Source organism: Cetorhinus maximus, chromosome 19 (assembly GCF_964194155.1).
Source record: "Cetorhinus maximus chromosome 19, sCetMax3.hap1.1, whole genome shotgun sequence".
Lineage (NCBI taxonomy): Eukaryota > Metazoa > Chordata > Chondrichthyes > Lamniformes > Cetorhinidae > Cetorhinus > Cetorhinus maximus.
Genome location: NC_135897.1, coordinates 66,407,098 through 66,430,109, shown reverse-complemented (window position 1 = coordinate 66,430,109; position 23,012 = coordinate 66,407,098). Strand labels below are relative to the sequence as shown.

The 23,012-nt window shown below is 40.8% G+C and overlaps 1 protein-coding gene across 1 annotated transcript; it reads left to right on the top strand.

Annotated features, from left to right (window-relative positions):
- The first annotated feature begins 745 nt into the window (after positions 1-745).
- Positions 746-22,149, top strand: LOC144694080 (transmembrane protease serine 11A-like). The gene is made up of 9 exons (XM_078564440.1): positions 746-836; positions 2,724-2,882; positions 5,218-5,418; positions 5,968-6,021; positions 9,789-9,975; positions 11,340-11,448; positions 17,978-18,137; positions 21,544-21,686; positions 22,048-22,149. The coding sequence occupies exons 1-9, from the start codon at positions 746-748 to the stop codon at positions 22,147-22,149; spliced, it is 1,206 nt and encodes a 401-aa protein (XP_078420566.1).
- Positions 22,150-23,012: the final 863 nt, after the last annotated feature.

Below are 23,012 nucleotides of genomic sequence, written 5' to 3'. Positions count from 1 at the left end.
AAGCTTTTTCATTCAATACTGTTAAATGATTCATTTGAGTCTGCCCACTATAAAGTTTAAGCAGTAGTGTAATTTAACGACAGCATTTCTGCTTCAAAGCCTTCTGAGTATGATTTCCACATAAATCATTACAATGACCAACTGGTTGTTCTATTATGTTTTGGCGATTACGTAAAGTTTGGAATATGAAATGTTTCTAGTGTTCATTTGAAGTGCTTCTTTAAAACAGTTGACCCCTAGTAATTAATTATATATGTGTGTTTCAGATCAGGCTAGCATGCTTAATGATTTGTTCGCCTTCTTTTTTCTGGCAGAATATTCCCTTGGACAAAAGTGATCCAAACTGACAATATTTTATTCTCGAAGACAAAAGCATGAAAATGATCAATGCCAGCGCCCGGGCTCTTGATCATTAGTTTAGCTTTGATGCTGCCGTTTGGGTCGTGTTTGGAGCACAATGCAGCTATTCAAAGGAGGACAGACACCCCACAATCAGCCAGCTCTACAAACTCCACTCTCTGCAGTAATGAATTCAACTGTTTGTCTGTAATTCATGGGAAACTCCTGCTCCCCCCTCAGCCTATATATAAAACTCTGCACTCCCCACTGTCATCTAAACCAGTGCAAAGCAAACTTCAGCAACAAAATAATAAGACTCACTTCCCAGCAGAACAGAGTCTCAAGAGTTTGTAAAAAATCTGAAGGAACTTTAGAATCAGACAGTTCACAGAGGTTTATGAAGAGGATGTTGCTGTATTTCTTACTGGCTGTGGACATTAGCTTGGCTGCTCCACTGAACAAAGATGTATACAAGCTGCCACCCAGCGCCTTGGAAGGTGAGGTTATCCTTCATTATATGACACTGTGCATACACACTGACATACTAATTATTCTGTGAATTCATAAAGAAACTTTATTTATAACTGTTATGTACAAGAAGGCACATGGACTATTTACACATGCACACATATGCACATTCATTTAGGCATTTGTACAGGGCTAAAACAAAGCTTTCAACATACAAGAAATATTTATGAAGGTATATATTATTGACAGCTGCCAGTGCTCATACACTGAATATCCAAGCTGTGCTGAATTTATAAGTTGTAGTCAATTCAGTTGATATAAGTTAATACTGTAAATGTGGAAATACAGCTAACATTTCAAAACACTTACACATAATTGTATACAAATGTGCATACCAGAGATATACACATTGCACATAAATATGGGAACATCCAGAGAGTACCTGCAGTATTTGGAAACGCTTGTGTTTACTCTCACAATGTTAATTGATTAGAAATGCACCTGTCTGCTATGAATATTTGCAAGGAGCCACATTTCAGTCAGATATTTAGAGGAAGTGGGTGGAGAAAAGTGAAGTAACTGATGGGTTGAGTAGTTAGCATCTTGGAACTGAAGAAGAATTATCAATACCTAAAATACAAGGAACCATACATTGCATAACTGCTCAAGTCCTGAAATAACTGAGCATTCTGTGAACGCAGGAAGAGGGCTGTTCGATTCTTGGGCGTATAAACTACATCAAACATTCCTGCTGACAGTTAGACTTAGGACGGCACTTGATATCTGCAATTGTTGAGTTTATCATGGAGAGATATTAAGTGTCAATCTTTTATTAGTGTTACTGTACCAAAATGACTTCACACATTTAGTCCCTGAGTTAGCGTTTCCTCTTTGTTAATTAGTGTAAGGAATAATCCTGATGGTGCTGTGTGTTGTACATCAGACTGACTGTACATTGTTTGGGATCAGCTGGGTTTGGGAGAAGATGTTGACTATATTTGTTATGCCAGATTTGTTCATCTAAAAATATTCGACGGTGAAATTGATCTATGCCAGGAGCGAGGAACGGGCTTGTAGCGAATCGGCTGCTGACTTTTCGCCACGCCAGTTTTTTATTTTCCTTTGACTTAGAAAATATTACCAAGATTTTTAATTTCAAATGAAGTAAAAGTGACAGTGATGCATTTGAACCATCATCCTGTGACTTTCAGCAGAAAGGAGAATGGGTGGGATGAAAAAAATCAGCTTGCAATTTGTTATAAGCCCATTCCAGCAGCTGGCGTTGATCAGTTTCACACCCCTCATGCTTTGGATAGTTCAGGGGACCAAGCTATTTAAGACAATAGTTTAGTGAGATATGAAATGGATTGTATGACACCAATTGAACCTTCAAATCATAATTTTAACTTATTTTGTGAAAAAAATGTAGCAACTCCATGATTTATCAATATTTTCATTCGTAACAAAGTTATTGCATGTCTATGATTACAAGTGAAACTGAGATGAGGCTATGAAAAAGAATATCAGGTGGGCTCCAGAGATCCACATAGTGCCAGTGACCAAGTGAAAATCATTCCTCACCTGTTTAGTTTCGGTCGTATTGTTATATCCTGAATAACACGAAGCCTTCAGTTCTAAACACAAACTTACTGAAACAACATTAGAATAAAAGAAAGAAGGATTTGGATTTATACAGCACCTTCCATGATCTCAGGGTGTTTCAACACGCTTTACAGTCAATTAAGTCCTGTTGAAGCGTCACTGGTGTAATGTAATAACAATAGCAGCAATGGTGAACTTGAGTATTTCATATGCTATAAATGAGTATGCCATAAAATCTTTTAAAAGTCATTGAAACTGAGCATATTATTATAATATATATAAAATAAATGTATTTTTTCCCCTTATATTCGTAGAGTTGTCGAGCAAAGGCACAATAATTCTGGAAGCAGCCTTGAAGAATGCATTATTAGTGCTAGATGAAGTGCTGAAGAACAGAAATCTCCACCTGAAAGAATGCAACTACTGCGCAGCATGTCTATTTAAGAACTGCGGCAATAGAACAATTCAGTGTGGTAGGTGAAGAGTGTTACTGCCTGGCAAGACCAATAAGAGTGTGAGACAGCCTGAGGATGTTTTAGGAAATGAAAGGAAAACAAAATTAACGAAGAAGGAAATCGTGTAGAGTTAACTATAGGCCAATAAGTATTTGCACTTATTAAGTAAGTGAGTGCTATGCTCTGTGCTGAGTTAGCTGATCTCAGCTGTGGCTGCAATAGGGACCCTACTTTGATTAACATCAGTGCCCAGTTTACAGTAAGGAGAATTGGCCAGAAGTCTTTAACCAATGAAATGTGTTGAAAGTGTGTGCATACAGATACTGGGTAAGAACATGATCAGACTTAGTGAGGATGCTCCCAAAGATAAAACAGCTTCCAGCATCATTAGTGTGTGATAGACTGATCAGGGAGAGAAAGAGCACAGTGCCAGGGCAACATTGCCCTCTTGAGCCTAAATTGCAAGCTGCTGGTTAGCTTGGTGACAGTATAGGAAGGTCATGGCCAACAGGGGAACAACTTCTAAATCACCCTGCTCATGCTTCTCAGGCACTTCAGTGACAGTATGGGAAGTTAGGCTCAAATTAAATAGAAAATGGGGGCTGAATTTTCCCATCTTAGTTTTTAAACACGAGGCAGCTTAATTTCCAGTTCCCTAAGCGGAGCCGAGAGTGGTGAGCCCTGTGGTCCAATCTTCCTGAAGGTACCCAATTAAGAGCCCACCTCTGGAATGGCCATCAATTAGGAACAGCAGCTGGGTTGAGGAGGCAGGAGGGTGATCAGAACGTGTTATCAAGGAGGTGGCTGGCTGGCTTCGCTGTGGCTGCAGTGAGAGTGCTGTTGAGGTGAATGGCACAAAAGGGAGCAAAGCGAAATGGATGTGAGTTAAGGATGAAGGAACCAGCATCCATTTCTTCACTCCCAGCTCTACCCATGACAACAGTCTGAAGGAGCTTTTCATACAATGCCCAGCCTCTGCTACAGGTGACCACAGACTTACTGTTTTTCCCATTTAATGTTCAGATTTTACCTCATTTGACAATTTAGACACTACGAGGGTCTCAAGCGACACTGGGCAGATTACATTGCCTTTGCAAAATACTGATAATAGAATCATTAACAAGCTCAATTGGTTTCCCATCACTGCCGGGCAGGTTTCCGGCATCACACACAAGCCATCTCCAGGAAAAGCAAGGGGTGCGGGAACGCCTCAGCATACCTGTCCGATAGCATTTTTTCAAATTTTCCCAGCCACCTCCACCTTCAAACCCACCTTCATGAGCATGGGAAAATTTCCCCCATGGTGTCAATGAACCTTAAGCACATTTGATTACTGAAGATTTAATGCACTGACTACACTATTGACATGCACTGTAGAGTACTGAGTAGGCCTCAGTGCCCTATGATGTTCAACACTAGCACCTAAAGTGCAGTGCTTTGACTGCTAACACTTCACCATCGTACTCCATCTAGGTTATTGTGAGGTAGTTAGCAATGAGAAGGTTTAAATCTGCAAGACATAGATGGCTAGTCCAATATCTTAATCATTAAATTTCTGGATCTACATAATCTTATTAATGGAGTCTTGGCTTCAGTATTATCGGAGAGGTTTTTTTTAATGGGGAGTGAGCAGTTGTTGTACTATTGCTGAAAGGTGCACAATGTTTGTGTCTGAGGAAACAAAATGTCCAATTAAAGAATCCATAAATTCTGCAGCAGTTCTGGTTAACTCCTACCATAACTTCAAATGGTGATGTTCTCCCAGATCCAGCATATGGGTGGGACAGATATTGTCTTACTCACCGGGGTTTGAGACCTACCTGTGGGTTTGAGGCCTCAATCTCCGAGTCTCTTGCACATGAGTTGTTTTGGAAATTTTTAAAGCTGCTGGAACACCCATCCCTATTATTAACAGGACTGACAAATCCGTTGCAAATTATGTTGTGGTCAGGAATGTTGAATGTGAAATTGGCATTTAAAATACTCGTTTCTCTTCAAAAATCACCTTCAGCTTCACTAATTCTTAACCAAAGCTTTTTGTGATACAGACAACTTTCTGAGTAGCCGATTTGTATGCGGCATTTCGAAGTGGATTAGCACCATGTTTAAAAATAGAAAAGTACAAGAAATTCACGACTATCAGCATTAAACTTTATTTTCATCATTATGAATGGACAGAAGAGCAGCGTAATTTGTCAACATTCTTAGATATTAGCTATTCCATTTTGACTAAAGGGAGGATTTTTGTCATATGCTGGGCAGGTCAGGTTCACGGTCAGGTAAAATCTGCATTAATTTGATGTCGTCCTATGCCACCATTGATTTTTGCTTTTCTATTTGCTTTGTTTTTTAGTTTCGGGGTTCATGCCTACCTCCGAGCCCAGCTGTGACACCATTTTAAGAGCACAGTTGATGGAACCTGAATCTGAGCGTCAATGGGAGCTGAGTAAGGCCTGTTGGTATTATCAGACATATTGTCCAGAAGGAGGGCGTCGTAAGGTGAGCTGTCTGAAACAGATGGAAGAGCGCTGTCACGCAAGGATACTTCAGTGCAGTATGTATTAACCAACAAAAGGCGCAATGGGGAAGGGTCGCTGTCTAAGACCTTTCTACCACAGCGCACCGAGAGACTGGGAACTGTTTAGAGCCCCTCGGGCTGTACAGATCAAAATGAAAGGCTGTAAATGATTGTAATATTGTTTGTACTGATGCACCTGGTGATACATTTTGTAAAAGTTTAACCTGGATTGTACCCTTGTAATGTTGTTTTTGAAATGGTTTGGAATGTGATTGAAGATATTTTATGAATAAAGTATATTTTTACAAAAAAAAAAAAACAAATGCAGTTTACACCAAGTAGCTCTATACCAGGCACTTGGAGAGGTGGTTTGGACCTGTTTATATACAAGACATGTAAAGACCACTTATACTGCTGACCTCCCTATTCACAATAGTGAATTAACTCTATGTTGCACTTTGGGGCCATTTCTACAAAGACAATGGTGTGAAACTAGTTTAGTTAAAACAATACACAATAGTTAGGGAGACTACTGACATTCACTCACTAAAAGAATTGTAATAGTGCTACTATTGCCATTTACAGGTCAGACAGGCAACATGAAGAGCCTGAATTCTGTGCTAAACTCAGAAAAGAAAGGTAAGCATTAAATTCCAAACATTTGAAGTAACAATGCAGTATAGTGACCTAGCTAATGGAATCGAAGGCCACATTGTATGAGAAGTACTGGTAAAATGGAACTCTGTTTACCTGATATGTCACAAGCCCCTTTGTTATCTACTTTGGAAAGTGATCTACAGTAAAGTCCCACCATTTGTGGGAGTTGCATTCTTGGAAGACTTTGCAAATGGCAAATTCACAAATGACAAACCTATTTTAAAATGGGAGTCAATTAGATAGATTCCAACCATACAAACATTTGGTATGTATAGAGAATAAAAGACAATAAAACAATGTTTTTAATAAACATAAAGGCGCCCTGCTGTTTAACAAAATAAGAAATACATGTTAGTCTCATTTAGCCTTATTTTAAGACTCTCCAAAAGAATGTGATTGGCTTGGAGGTGAAGTTATTGCAGGTTAATTGAAGGTGGAGATGGAGGAAGTGGGTGAGATGGCTGATGTAGATGTTGATGTGGCAGTAGATTTTCAAAAAAACAATGGGTTGAATTTTACATATCCCCAGTGAGCGCATTTCCCACTTAAAATACGGTGAGTGCCCATCCCATCGCCTTCCCACCCACCCCCGAGCTAACCTCCATAATACGGAGCGGGCGCCAAAATCAACAGCCTGCCCACCATATTTGAATGAATAATCAAGGGTCAATTGAGGCTTATTATCAAGTCAATTGACCCTGATAATACGCTGCCCACACCATAAAACATTTGGCGTGGGCAGAACGGGCAGCCCGACATTTTCACTTGAATGATTAAAGGGTGGGAAGGAAGAGGGGGGGGAGATAGCTCTTCAGGAGCTGCCCTTTGTTGATCGTGGGGTGGCCCCCCCCCCCCACTTCATTCCTACCCACTTCCTCCCCTAACCCACCTCCTCCCCCTCCACCCCACTCCCTAACCTACCCAAACACTCCCAGCCCAAGACTTACCTGCTCCAAAGATCCATGGACCTTGGTCATCGTCTTCTCCTGCAGTCCCGGCAGTGGCCACTGATGCCTTCCTAACACTGCTGGGACTGATAGAGCTGCCAGCCAATCGGATTGGCCAGCAATTCCAGAAGGTAGGACTTCCTCCCCAGTGAGGGGCAGAGGTCCTCCCAGTTGGCCCTCATTAATTCGCCCTGTAGCGCTTTAGTGCTGTGGGGTGGGTGGGCGTGGATCATGTTGGCTCCATGCCTATCTTGTTTCTGGAGGGGGGGGGCGGGGATAGGGCGTGCTGTTTGCCCCCCGCATCCTCAACCCTGTATTATTCTGCTCAATGTTATTTTTGACTGCTTCCTCTTTTGCTTTTCAATCTTGGTAAGGAACAATAGCCATGTCAATCACTGCACAAAAGACAATGCTTCTTTCCATGCTTGTGTCATAGACTGTCGCCCTTTTTTTTCAATTCTTGAGCTGATCTCATCAGATCTGCCATCATCTTAGGTATAAATTAAGCCTCTTGGGCTCTTCTTTTTCCTCCTCTTTACTCACTTGATTTCACCAGTTCCATAAATAGAGAGTCCCACTTGATGAGGCTGAATAAGCTTCTCTTCTTCATCTGTGGCCTGGTCTTCAAATCCCTCCCCTCCAACTTGTTTTGCCAACTCGACAATCTTGGTTACTTCAGCATCCACACTGGAGAACCCTGTGAAATCATTCACAACCTCAGATAAAAAAAAATTGTTCCAACTGGTGTTTACTCTACTGAAAGCACAAATAAAGTCATAACAACGATGAGCACCCACAAGCAAACACTCCAGTAAGCAGCATAGCAGATGGCGCACGTGCAGTGTGCACCTTCTAGCCCAGGAAATACATCATGGACACCTTACATATCATTTTTTAAATATTAATTTAGGTGCATTTTCTATTTTATGACATTTTCTCCACCATTTCTTCTAGCTTTTCTTTCTCTGAAAACTGCGGATAAGCAATCATTGGACCCACAGTCGGCGAAATGGTATACATAATGTTTTGCGTAGATAAGCGAATTTGCAAATAGTGAAGACGCGATTGGTGGGACTTTACTGTATTAAAAATGGCTTAGGCTATAAATGACAGTATAAAGGTAGTCACAATAACAGAGAAGGAAACAGCAGCAAGAAAAGCAGTAGATTTTCAGTAATTTAGAGAGAATGAATATTCCTCCTTGAATGTAGAAAGTAGTAGACAGTCTAAGTCTCAAAATATAATTAGACCTGAGGTAGTGTCCCTTCACAATTATCCTCCATGAGATTGTGTTATAGTGCCTTATATGTCATATTTTTATAATGATACAATGGCAGCAATCATTCATAAGGGATTGGGTAAACATGTTGCGGGTTCATTTATTTAAATTGGGCACATAAGAACATACATACATGGATAGAAAGCTTGAGGACATCAGCAGTAGGGCTGTGTTCTGCTCACAGGCCAAAGTGAAACTGAGGTTGAATCACATGATACACCTCCCCTCTAGTGATAGCATGCTGCTATCCCTTAAAGGCATATTACAACACTATAGGGCCTAGCAACCAGTGCAGAACATTCAGTTCATCGCGCCATTCAATTAGATCATGGCTGATCTGTGTCTGTAACTCCAACTACCTGCCTTGGTTCCCCATAATACCCTTGCCTAATAGAAATCTATCAATTTCAGTTTTGAAATGCTCAAGTAAATGTATTAAATTTTGTGGAGGGATTCTCTGGACCATCCGCCTTATGCAGATTGTTTGGCAACCAGCAGGCAGACTCATTTTGGGGAAGAGAGTTCCAGGTTTCCACTATCCTTTGTGTGAAGAAGTGCTTCCTGTCATCACCCCTGAGCAACCTAGCGCTGATTTTAATTTGTCCCTTTGTTCTGGGCTCCTCCCACCAGAGAAAATATTTACTCTCTATGTATCCTATCAAATCCTTTATTACCTCAGTTAGATCATCCCTTAATCTTTTATACTTAAGGGAATGTGAACATAGTCTTTACAAACTGTCCCCATAATTTAACCCTTCTACCTCAGTATAATATTGGTGAATCTGTGCTGCATTCTCTCCAAAGCCAATATATATTTTCTGAGATACCGTTTCCAGAACTGAAAACAGTACTTTAGGTAGGGCCGAACTGGAACATAGAGACGTAGGAGCAGGAGTAGGCCATTCAGCCCATCAAGCCTGCTCTCCCATTCAATATGATCATGGCTGATCAACCACTTCAATGCCTAATTCCCACACTATCCCCATATTCCTTTATGTCATTGATATTTAGAAATCTGTCAATCTCTGCTTTAAACATACTCAATGACTGAGCTTCCACAGCTCTCTAGGGTATAGAGAATTCCAAAGAGTCACAACCCTCTGAGGAAAAAAAAATTCTCCTCACCTTAGTCCTAAGGGGCTTCCCCCTCATTTTGAAATTGTGTCCCCTGGTTCTAGACTCCCTAACCAAGGGCTTTATACAATTATCATAACTTCCAGGCCATTGTATTACAGCCCCATAAGATAAAAGCCAACATTGCATTAGCCTTTTAAATTATGTTTTATATCTGTCCACTGCCCCTCTCTCTCTCTGATGACCTTCCTACCAGTCGTCTAAGATAAGCTACAAAGTGTAGGTTGATTACTAGTGTTGCATCAAACTAGCATATAAAAATGGGCTTTTTTCTATACCAGGATGCAGGGCCACAATTCTCTGATGTTGTTGTGCTTTTTTGGGGTGATTTTTTTTTAAGAGTGTAGCAGTGTTTGAGTATGTTTATGGAAACATTCTTTTTCTTTCAGTCACTTGTGGTCAGAAAGCAGCAGCATCCAATGACACCGTTGCCATGGGGAAGATTGTTGGCGGTAACATAGCAGCTCCTGGGAGCTGGCCGTGGCTGGTGTTGTTAAAGCTGAATGGGAATGTGATGTGTGGAGGCGTCCTGGTGCAGCATTCATGGGTTGTGACAGCAGCACATTGCTTTACAGGGTGAGAATGTTACTGATGCTATTGATGACTATCAGAAATAAATTCAATATGAATCAAAAGCCAAGAAAAAATACCTATTGATGTCCTTGCAAATGTTTCAAGCTAAATAATGTCATTCGCCTGTTGACATTAACAAGTTTAAATGGGAGGAGGGTCTAGCTGGCACAGATGCAGTGGAGGCCATTTTAACCCTACCCACCCAAAGGAAATCGCACAGGTTACCTACTCATCCTGGGGCCTCCCGGGAGTTGGCCCAGTACTATTTTAACCTACAGCATTCAACAGGCAGCAAAGACTGTAAAGAGAGAAGAGAGGTGGAGAGACATAAAGGGGAAATTCCAGAGTTTAGGGATTAGGCAGTTGACGGCATGGCCACCAAAGGTGTAGCGATGAAAATTGGAAATGCAGAAGAGGCCAGAACTACAGAGCTGTTTTCATTAATTACTACCTTCTGACTACCAGAATGCAACCAATTCCCTATCCAGCAGAAATTCTGCCTCAAAATGAAACCTTAATTTAATTTAATAGCCTTCCATGGGCTACTTTATCAAATGCTTTTTGGAAGTTGAGATACACATTGGGCTACCATCATTCAACAACTTTGTTTAACCTGCTGTACTCAATAGAGAGCAAGGGCACCCGCACAAAGCCAGCATGGTCCTTTTTAACATATGCATGTCAGGTACCATTAATTGAAATGTGGCCCTCCTGCTATTTTACTAGGAGGCATGATGGGGAAGACACAGTGAACTTCCCACCAGACTAACCCAGGGAAGAACTGGATTGAGGCCACAAGAGGATCAAAAAGACAAGTTTACATTTTTTTAGCTATCCTAATTGGGACGGGATGAACAACAAGACACCCACAAGAAAATATTAGGCCTTCCATGCTACAACTCCCCTCCCCTTCCCAATTCTGAGGTGGCTTGGTCAATACTTGGTCTTGGGGATGGTTTCTGCACCACTTCAGCTGTTCCTTGCTGAATTTTCATGTGGCATTTAAATGAGTCCTAGTAGTTAAGAATACTCAACAACTGAGCATCCACATCTCTCTGAGTGAAGAGTTTTCTCCTCATCTCACTTCTAAATGGCCAACCCCTTATCCTGAAAATGCCCCTAGCTCTAGACTCTCCAGTCAGGAGGAAACACCTCTTAATATCTCTACTGTTGAACCCTTTAAGAATTTTATACATTTCCATAATCTAAATTCCAGAGAATGGAGCTCTATTCTACTCAGTAACAAGGACATCCAATTGTAATGTGATATTGCCAAACTTCATTAGCTAAAGAGCACTTTGGGATGCCCTGAGGCTGTGAAAGCTGCTATATAAATGCTAGTCTTTTGTTTCTGCTTTTACCTTCAGTAACAGAAATGAGAATTACTGGCAAGTGGTCATTGGTGAATATGACTTGAAAAAGCAAGATACTGAGGAAAGAATTTTGCAAGTCAATCGGATCATCACACACCCGAAGGTAAAGTGGTTCAAAAGACACCCTCTGAGTTTTATTGGCATATACATTACTTTTTTCTCCACAGGCATTAAAGCATAACAAGTATCTGATTGTAAAATATGATATTGCTGTTTTCTGTCTGCATCTGTCAAAAATAATCTTGGCCCTCACTGCCTTTTCTAGAATAATGTAGAAAATGACCCAAAGCACTACACAGAATTGGACAAAAATTGTTGTTGTGCCAAAGAAGGAGATTTTAAGAGGGATAACTGAATGCTTGGTTAGAGGTGGGTTTTTACTAGCGTCTTAAATGAGGATAAGGAATTTCGGAGATTGGGGCCTAGGCAGCAGAAGGGACGACTATCAATGGTGGGGAGAAGAGAGTGGGGGATGTACAAAAGAACAAGGTTAGAGGAACTCAGAGATCTCAGAGTGTTGTACAGTTAGTGGAGGTTGCAGAAATAGGGAGGGACAAGGCCTTGAAGGATTTAAACAAGATGATGATGATTTAAATTTGAGAAAGTTGGGGGGAACAGGAACCATGTCAGGTCAGCGGGCACGGGGGCAACGGGTGAGCTGGATAAGATATGGGCAGCAGGATGGAACTTAGCAAACTTTTTCTCCATTTAGCAGTCAGGCTTAAAAAGGAGATTCACAAGAAGTGCCCAGTTAATTCTCAGCATGTTACGAAAATGAGATACACTCAGAATTGAATTTGATGATGTCCCATAAGCGATCAAATCTTATTGAGAGATTCTGCAGGACAGATCATGGTGGAGGTGTGAAATGGACGTTCTGCATCTCTTTTCAGTTCTGTAGATGGTGCGATGTTGGGCCGCTGGAAACTTAGCATAATCCCTGGTACTGAAAACAGAAATGCTACGAAAATTGAATCCTTGGCAGCTAATACAGAAATAGTACTACCTCCTTAAGACAGGTCAAGCTGTTCGACCTAATGACATTCACTCCTGAGTGCCAAAAGAAGTGGGGGTATTATGCTAGCTGCGATCTGAGATCACTCCCATGAACTATAGAGAGGCCCATGTGGTGCTTATATGTAAGAAGCAGGGAGGGTATGTCAGAACCAGTTAGTTCAACTTCAGTTGTAGGTAAGTATATTTAGTAGTTATTAGGAAAACCCCCACAGACCCTGGGAAGAGCTCTAGTTATTGTGGAATCCCAGTATTGCTTTTGGAAATGGATGTCCTGCCTACAAACTTGGTTGAATTTTTTGAAGATATGACAAAGTTGTTGAATTAGTGTGTATCTCGACTTCCAAAAAGCATTTGATAAGGTGGCCCATAGAAGGCTATTAAATGAAGGTTTCATTTTGAGGAATTAGTGGGCAAAATTTCTGCTGGATAGGGAATTGGCTGCATTCTGGGAGTCAGAAGGTAGTAATTAATGATAGCAGTTCTGCAATTCTGGCCTCTTAAACATTTCCGATTTTAATCGCCGCACCATTGGTGGCCATGCCTTCAACTGTCTACTCCCTAAACTCTGGAATTCCCTCTCTATATCTCTCCACCTCTCTTCTCTCTTTACTCCCTTACGACACTCCTTAAAACCTACCTTTTTCACCAAGCTTTTAGCCATCTAGTCTAATACCTCCTTATGCAGGTCCATGCCAAATTTTGTTTCATAACATTCCTGTGTAAGTGCCTTGGGATGTTTTACCAAATTAATGGTGCTATTTAAATGCAAGCTTTTGTTGCATGGGGGTTACTAGCAGAGTCCTGCATGACCTGTGTTGGGTTTGTTGCTATTTTAAATAGCCTCCTCTGTGCTGTACTATTCTATGATCTATTTGCCATCCTAAGTAATGATTTCAATGAAGGCATCAAGGGAAGAATCCTTATGTTTTCTAAAGACACAGATATTATGTGAGAATATTTGTAGATGAAATACAAAGTGCAGACTGGTCTAGGTACTGAGGAAATGGGTCAGGTATGGTAGATGTTAGGCAGTGGAATGATTGCAGTGTGATGCATTTGGATAAATGCAAAATTCTGCAGCTGATGGGAATATGAAAAAAACAGAAAATGCTGAAAATACTGAGCTGGACATACAGCATGTCTGGAGAGAATCTTTGAATCTTTCACCAGAACTGTTGTTGTTTTCGAGTCTGGGCAATTCCAGGCAAGAAATTAGGGTCTCAGTTGATAAAAGTATTAAAGCTCACAACCAGTGTCATAACTCCATTTGGAAAGTGAGTTTGGACGATATTTGTTAAAAAAAAATACACATGTTGGGTTAAATATAGCTCTCAATGGTTCCAATTTATAGAACAACAAGGCTGGAGAAACTCAAGGGTCTAAAATCTGACAAATCGCCAGAATCTGATGGCTTACATCCTAGAGTTCTAAAAGAGATGGCTACCAAGATAATGGATGCACTGGCTTTGATTTTGCAAAATTCCCTAGATTCTGGATCGGTCCCAGCAGATTGGAAGTTAGCAAATGTAACACTGCTATTCAAAAAAGGTGGGAGACAAAAAACAGGGAACTACAGGCTAGTTAACCTGACATCAGGCATTGGGGAATGCTGGGATCTATTATTAAGGAAGCCTTAACAAAGCACATAGAAAAGAATTGTATGATTAGAACAAGTCAACATGGCTTTACTAAAGGGAAATCTTGTTTGACAAATTTATTAGACTTTTTTCAGGGTGTAAACAGTTGGGTAGCTAAAGGGGAACTGGCAGATGTATTCCACTTGGATTGCCAAAAAGTATTTGATTGGGTGCCATACAAAAGGTTAATACACAAGATAAAGAGTGATGGAGTTGGGAGTGACATATTAGCATGGATAGAGAATTGGTTAATAGACAAAAAGCAGAACATAGGGATAACTGGGGATTTTCAACTTGGCTGGTGTGACTAGTGGAATGCTGCATGGATCAGTACTGGGGCCTTGGCTATTTACAGTCTATATTAATGACTTAGACGGAGAGACAGAGAGTAATCTATCTAAGTTTGTTGATGATATAAAGCTAGGTGGGAATGCATTCTGTAAGGAGGACACAAAGATGCTGCAAAGAGATATAGACAGGTTAAGTAAGTGGGCAACAAGATGTCAGGTGGAGTATAATGTGGGGAAGTGTGAGGTTATTCACTTTAGTCGTAAGAATAAAAAAGCAGAATACTTTTTAAAAGCCATGAAACTTGTAAATATTGTTGTTCAAAGAGACTTGGGTATGCTCATAGAAGGTACACAAAAAGTTGGCATGCTTGTACAGCAAGCATTTCGGAAAGCAAATGGCCTGTTGGCTTTTATTGCAAGAGGATTGGAGTATAAGAATAAAGAATTGTTACGATTGTAAACAGTTTTAGTGAGACCATGCCTGGAATATTGCGTGCAATTTTGGTCTCCATATTTGTGGAAGGATATACTTGCATTGGAGGCAATACAGCATAGGTTCACTAGAATGGTGAAAGCAAAATACTGCGATGCTGGAAATCTGAAACAAAAACAAAAATAGCTGGAAAACTCAGCAGGTCTGACAGCATCTGCGAAGAGGAATATAGTTAAAGTTTCGAGTCCGTATTACCCTTCGTCAGAACTAAAGAAAAATAGAAATGAGGTGAAATATAAGCTGGTTGAGGGGGGTGGGATAGGTAGAGCTGGATAGAGGGCCAGTGATCGGTGGAGGCAAAGAAGAGATTGCCAAAGATGTCATAGACAAAAGGACAAAGGGGTGTTGACGGTGGTGATATTAGCTAAGGAATGTGCTCATGGTGACATTAAGGGTAGAAAGAAGGACGAGCAAGTGACAGATAGCCCTAGTGGGGGTGGGGTGGGGGAAGGGATTGAAATAGGCTAAAAGGTAAAACAATGGATGGAAATAAATTTAAAAATAATAGAAATAGGTGGGAAAAGAAAAATATATTAAAAAAATATATTTTAAAAATTATAAATGATTGGAAAAGGGGTATCGGAAAGGGGGTGGGGATGGAGGAGGGAGTTCATGATCTGAAGTTGTTGAACTCAATGTTAAGTCCGGAAGGCTGCAAAGTACGTAATTGGAAGATGAGGTGCTGTTCCTCCAGTTTGCGTTGAGCTTCACTGGAACATTGCAGCAGGCCAAGGACGGACATGTGGGCATGAGAGCAGGGTGGTGTGTTGAAATGGCAAGCGACAGAGAGGTCTGGGTCATGTTTGCGGACAGACCGAAGGTGTTCTGCAAAGCGGTCACCCAGTCTGCGTTTGGTCTCTCCAATGTAGAGGAAACTGCATTGGGAGCAGTGAATGCAGTAGACTAAATTGAGGGAAGTGCAAGTGAAGTGCTGCTTCGCTTGAAAGGAGTGTTTGGGCCCTTGGATGGTGAGGAGGGGGGAATTAAAGGGGCAGGTGTTGCACCTTCTGCGCTTGCATGGGAAAGTGCCGTGGGAGGGGGTTGAGGTGTAGAGGGTGATAGAGGAGTGGTCCAGGTTATCCCAGAGGGAACAGTCCCTGCGGAATGCCGACAGGGGGGGTTGAAGGGAAGATGTGTTTGGTGGTGGCATCATGCTGGAGTTGGCAGAAATGGCGGAGGATATATAGAACAACAAGGCCAGAGAAACTCAAGGGTCTAAAATCTGACAAATCCCCAGAATCTGATGGCTTACATCCTAGAGTTCTAAAAGAGGTAGCTGCCGAGATAATGGATGCACTGGCTTTGATTTTGCAAAATTCCCTTGATTCTGGATTGGTCCCAGCAGATTGGAAATTAGCAAATGTAACACTGCTATTCAAGAAAGGCGGGAGAGAAAAAACAGGCTAGTTAACCTGACATCAGGCATTGGGAAAGTGCTGGGATCTATTATTAAGGAAGTCTTAACAAAACACATAGAAAAGCATTGTATGATTAGAACAAGCCAACATGGTTTTACTAAAGAGAAAACTTGTTTGACAAATTTATTAGACTTTTATCAGGGTGTAACAACTTGGGTAGATAAAGGGGAAGAGGCAGATGTATTTTACTTGGATTGTCAAAAAGCACTTGATCAGGTGCTATACAAAACTAAAGATTATGAAAGGGCTTGACATGGTAGGTACTGAGGCATTGCTCCCCCTGGCGAGGGAATCTAGAACAAGTGGGCACAGTTTCAGGATAAGGGGTTGGTCATTTAAGACTGAGATGAGGAGAAATTTCTTCACTCAAAGGATTGTGAATCTTTGGAATTCTCTACCTCAGAGAGTTGTGGTTGTGCCATTTTGAATGTATTTAAGGCTGAGATAGACAGGCTTTTGGTCTCTCAGGGAATCAGGCGCTATGGGTAGTGGGCAGGAAAGTGAAGTTGAAGCCAAAGATCAGCCATGATCGTATTGAATGACGGAGCAGGCTCTACGGGCCACATGATCTAATCCTGCCCCTATTTCTTATGTTGTATGTTCTTACATTCTTATATGAGGGTTCAGACAGAATGTCTGAGTAGGTGTTTCAACAATGAACATAAGTTTAAACTTTTCATGATCATTCAGCCCATTTTGGTTGAGATGGCTCAATTTATGTGAGCACAGCAGAGATTCCAGGCAAACCTGCTTTTAAAAAGTCATGTTGATTATCCATGCCTCTAAATATTCACTCATCCATCACACTAACGTAATCACACCATATCCTCTGGTATCCATTGTAAACTTCAAAATACATCACACAATATTCTTCACCATCTTCCCTGCAATATTAGTCATGTACAATGTTGTCCACTAAACACTATATAGTATAATTTAACTCAGAAACCAGGAAAATGTTATTGCTTCACAGTAAAAGATTGATTTTCAATCCAAGGCCGGGAATCTTGGATAATTTCTGGATCCCAACCGCATGCTGCTCTTCAAATGTAGATGTGCTAATTGGGCCTGCAGTAAACTTGACACATAATTAGTGGCGTTGAGCTCTGCCAGGAGACGGGAGCTGCTGGCAAAGCATGATCATCAAAGGCAGACGGCAGCCATGATGGGGCCTGCTGCTGCCTTGCAGAAGATATGAGGCAGACATCAGAGTCCAGCAGTCTCACTGTGCAGAAAAGTGGCCAAACGGCCAACTAAAAGGTACTGCATGCAATCCAGTGATTAAAACTTTTCATCATAAAAAAAAAATGACCTAATTGTTCTCTGCATTGAACCCAACAATTGTGCACTAATATGCACCAGTCTGCTCAACTTTGGAGCAATTTTCACATTGAATATCACCTTCTGGCCCTCCCCAGCACATTAACAAATTCCAGAAGGAGCTTAATGGGCCTTTAGTTGAAGGTGAGTGGGTTCCTGACTCCCCCACCGTATCTCGTTTTGAAAACTCCAGTACATCCCAGAGGTGTCGGGATACAGACATGCCATCCTGGAGCTCAGTTTTAAAAGCGTACCTGTTCCCAGGCAATTGAAAATCCCGGCCACTATGCCTGAATAAAGCTAACACATTATGTAATGTGCGACATTACAGCAATAACCTAATTCAGAATATGAGGAAGCAGGTCATATTCCCTCTTAGTCAGGAAATGTTGAATTCAGTGTGAGATTCAACGCAAATATATTCACATACTAACAGTTATATGTCAATTTATTCTAGTTTAATCAAAGAACATTCAATAATGACATTGCCCTCCTGGAGCTGACAGTGCCTATAGCCATATCAGAACATGTGAACTTTGTGTGTTTGCCAGACAGCATTGGGGAGCTTCCTCCTGGGATGATGTGTTACATTGCTGGTTGGGGTTCACTGTATGAAGGTAAGGTGGAAAAGCAAGATCAAATGACTGGCCTATTGCTTTTGGTTTAATTCTAATGGTATTCATTGCAAATGTGTTACATGATGCAATGGGAGCTAAAACAGACAGACTTTTTTCCAAAGAAGGCTAATTAATGTATAATATTTTGGAAATTCACCTTGGCTGCATAAAGTATTGTTCCAAAAGTTATGAAACAATAATGAACTGCTCTCCAGGGTTGTCTTTTGATAACAGCTAATGTGGCACTTTATAAAACATCGCTTCTTGCATTTTACACAAAATATTCCTTAAAGTTTTTGTATAATTAATGTGTAATTCCAACTCCAGAACATCACCCCGACTTTGCCCATGAAGTGTTGTCGCTTGGGCAGCACTGGTACAGTTCAAGCCAGGCAAAACTGGGCAATGAAATCACAGTTCCGTCTGTACCAGATTGGCAAGTGCATCTTGTACAATGTCTATATATGAGGTTGTATTTTAGTCATTGTCACAAAATTGAAGTCATGTCTTGTGGTGTGTGGTATCAACTTTGCCTCAGTTGCTACCACTCTTGTCTCTGAATTAGAAGGGTGGAAGATCAAGTCCCACTCCAGGGAGCATAAAGATCTAGACTGACACTCTAGTGTTACCCTGTTGGAGGTGTCATCTTTTAGATGAAAACCCAGGCCTTGCCTGCGCTTTCAAATGGATGTAAATTTTGAAGAAGAGCAGGGGGTTGGGGGGTCATCCCCGGTGCTTTAACCAATCTTATCCCTCAATCAGCATCACTTAAAGCATCAGGTTATCTGGCTATGATCACATTTCTGTTTGTGGGAGCTTTCTGTGCGACATTACAGCAATGACTACACTTCAGAAGTACATCATTGACTGTAAAGAGCTTGGGGTGTTCTGTGCTCATGGAAGGTGCGAAATAAATGTAAGCTTTTTACTCATTTATTCCAGCATTTTGGAATAAAGCTAATGCTAATTAAACTTAGAGCAGAAATGATATTGATTGCAAATGGTTTCAGGTGTTCTATTGAGGTTATAGCAGAAAGCCATCAGGCAATTCACAGGAGGATACAATAAGAAAATAGGTTGTTCCAAAGCAAAATGAGAGGACTGCTGAGATCATAATATAATTAAAGTTTTGGACAGCACCATTCAGTGGTTACAACATGTACTACAACAAAACTTGGGAAATAGTCATTCAGAAATTACTCAGACCAAATTAGGTAAAAAGGGCAGAAAAACTGAAATTTAAGAAGCAACAAAAGTGAGGGGGAGTAATAAAAAAGGAAACAGAAGAAACTGAAATATAGGAAAGAAATGCAAATCCAAGATTAAGAACAAGAGGGAGGAAAACAATCATGTTTTTCATAACTGTCTGGGTCACTGGTTCTGGATAGTTAATTAACAAAATTAATGACGGACACTTGACTTATGTAGCAAATAGCAACACAGCTATATTTCATGGTTTCATTGAGAATGGATGTGTGCTAGGATACTGGAGAGTGCTCCAGTGTTTTTAAATGGGACATGTAGCTAACCCAGGTGAATACAGGCCAATTCGTTTAATATCTGTGCTAGGGAAAATATTGGAATCTTTAATTAAAGGTGAAATGAATGAATATCTAGAGAAAGTAATTAGAAGCAGCTGAAAACAATATCGGAAAGGAAAATCTTGTTTGACAAATCAGATAGAGTCCTTTGAAGAGGTCACTGGATGTGGTGTAAATGGGCTTTCAGAAAGCTGTTGACTAGGGTTCCCAAAGGAGACTATTATGGAAGATGAAGGGGAAAGGTAGCAAAAAAACTAAGAGGAAAGAGTGAGATGAAGTTAAAGATATAGAGAGAGAGTTAAAGACAGAGTGCAGGTGTTAAGAACAGTGTGGGAGTTAAGGACAGATATTTAGGAATTAAGGATAGTTTCTCGGACTGTAAGTGAGTAGTGTCCTTCTTAAGTTTGTTACCATGGTGACTATAACAACAAACTTCACAGCATTGCAGCAGGAACCCCTAAGCCAATGACTTGTTTTAAGGAGCTAGCCAGTAAATCAAAATTTGGACAAAAATACTTAATTTTTAGCACACAAATGTTTCTGAAATTCTTACGGGAATTTTGCTTTCACCACTCCACCTGGAAATCCATTAGTGCGGAGAACTTCCTGATATCAGTTCTAAATTTGAAGCAGTGTTCCTGGCTTTGCCTTTACTATACCTTTTACTACCTTATATGTTGGTGTGGTACCAGTCCAATTGTCTCCTTTCAACAGCAACAGCAACAATAACATACACACATGTATATAAGAGAGAGACACAGCACCTTTAATATAATGAAACATCCCAAGGCACTTCACAAGAGCATTATAAAGCAAAGTATGACACCAAGACACATAAGGAGATATTAGGTCAGATGACTAAAAACTTGTTCAAAAAGGTACACGTTGAGGAGTGACTTAAAGGAGGAAAGGAAATGGAGAGGTAAAGAGTTGTAGGGTCGGAATTTCAGAGTCTGGGGCCTAGGCAACTGAAGGCATGACCACCAATGATGGAACAATTATAAATGGTTATGCAAGTGAGGGCAGAATTAGCGGAGTGCAGATATCTTAGAGGGTAGTGGAGTTGGAGGAAATTACAAAGATATGGAGGAATTCGAAAACAAGAATGAGAATTTAAAATCAAGACATTGCTTGAACAGGAGCCAACGTAGGTCAATGATCACAGGGTGATAGGGGAATGGGATTTGCTATGAGTTAAGACGTGGGCAACCGAGTTTTGGATAACCTTAAGCTTACAGAGGGTAAGCTACAGGAGACCAGCTAAGAGTGCTTTGGAATAGTTGAGCCTAGAGGTAACAAAGAGATGGATGAGGGTTTCAGCAGCAGAATCACAGAATCACAGGATTGTTACGGTACAGAAGGAGGCCATTTTGCCCATCGCGTCTGCACCGACAGATCAGCTTAAACAGGGGCAAAGTCAACAATGTTCTGTAGGCTGGAGAGCTTATATTTTTTCACTTTTTACTCATATATAAGTCCTTTGATTCTAGGGATCAGTTTTATTATTCTTTTCTGAAGTGCCTTCAGAGCTTGATATCTCCTTTGTATTGTGGTAACCACAACTAAAAGCTGTCTTTAATGTGCTGCCGGGCTTTCCCCCCAACACCGCCACTACATCCCCTCAACCTTTCCCTTCACCCCCACTGCCTCCCCAACAACTGGTAACATTTTTAACCTTTAGTTTGAGAGCTGATGACACAAACAATGTCATTCCTTGACATCACCAGGTCTCCAGAGGTTGAGCAAATTTATATTTAAGATGCCATGAACTGCAGGAAAATTCTGTATCTACAGTCAACAATACTCCATCAGTGTAAAGGTCATCATGTTTATTGACTTGTGGTTCTCTTTTTTCATATAAACAGATGGCCCATCTGCAGATGTACTAATAGAAGCACAAGTGCCTTTATTGGGTCAGAGCACATGTAAATCTGCACTTGGGAAGGAGCTGGTCACCAATCAAATGTTCTGTGCTGGGTACCTATCAGGCAATGTTGACTCCTGCCAGGTAAGATATCAACAATCGAAAAGGAGAATACTGCGGATGCTGAAAATCTGAAATAATCTGACCTGAGCAGGTCAGGCAGCATCTGTGCAGAGGGAAACAGAGTTAACATTGAAAAGTCACCGACCATCGACAGATATTGGGCAGATAAAGGCATATTTCAGGTTATAGTGGGCAAAGGTTTGCTTATGGGAATGATCTGAGATGCAGGACCTGAAAAAAATATTGAGAGCAAATGACCAAAGAATGTAACAATTTTGAGGCCAAATTTTACAGTTTAGTGTTTGAGTTTCATGCTGTGAAAGCAGATGTTGGAAAATTAGGTTCTGAGGGCAGTGCACACCATTTGAACATTTATTCTCAGGATATGAGTGCTGCTGGTAACATTGCAATTTTATTGCCCATGGCCAATAACTCTGAAAAGTCGGTAATGGACATTCTCCTGGAACCAGCACAGTCTTTATAATGCTGGTGCTCCCACAATAATGTTGGGGGAAAAGGCAAACTCCATAATTTTGACTCAGCTTTGATGAAAGAACAGTGGTGTACATTCAAATGAGGATGTTGTGCGGCTTGGGGGGATATGTGGAGGTGATGGTGTTCCCATGGATTATTGTTGTTGTCCTTCTTGGTGGCAGAGGTCACAGATCTGGTTTAATTAATGGGCGGAAATTCATGATGGACACAAATGAGGTTCAGTGGGTTCCACATCCAAATTCTCACAAAGGACTCACATCAAATGAAACTTTGTGCCAAAAGCACTAAATTGCAAAATCTGTCCCTGATTTCAAATTGTGGAAGTAGATTCACTTTTCCTACTGGAAAATAATTTGAATGTATAATTCAATGCCAGGTCCTATTATGTCTGGGAATAATGTCATGATGTAAATAACATTGCCAAAATAGTATTTATTTAACATGAATTTACTGTTAGAAGTTATTATTATTATGATGAGTAAATGAGAAGATTGAGATTTTTCCAGGCATCTCAAGGGTTTGATGATCATGTGAGTTATAGAGATCAGAAAGGTCCAGGTTGGATTTCTGTTCTATACTAAGTTAGCTGTTCTCAGCCAATTGGCAAAATCACTACCGCAACTGACCTTAGCAGCTCTAGTATATGACAGGAACTAAAACAACCAGGGCTCCTGGTCATTCCACTGCAGCTTCTGCCGGATGTGTGCAAACATGTAAGGATTGTTCAAGGCAGGGTCTTTTTTAACTGTGATACTTCTAGATTGCTGAATCATTGCTCAATCAATTGCATAATCACAGCCTGGGCTCCAATACAAATAATGATGGGCTAGCCACGATAGCAGAAAGTGAGTG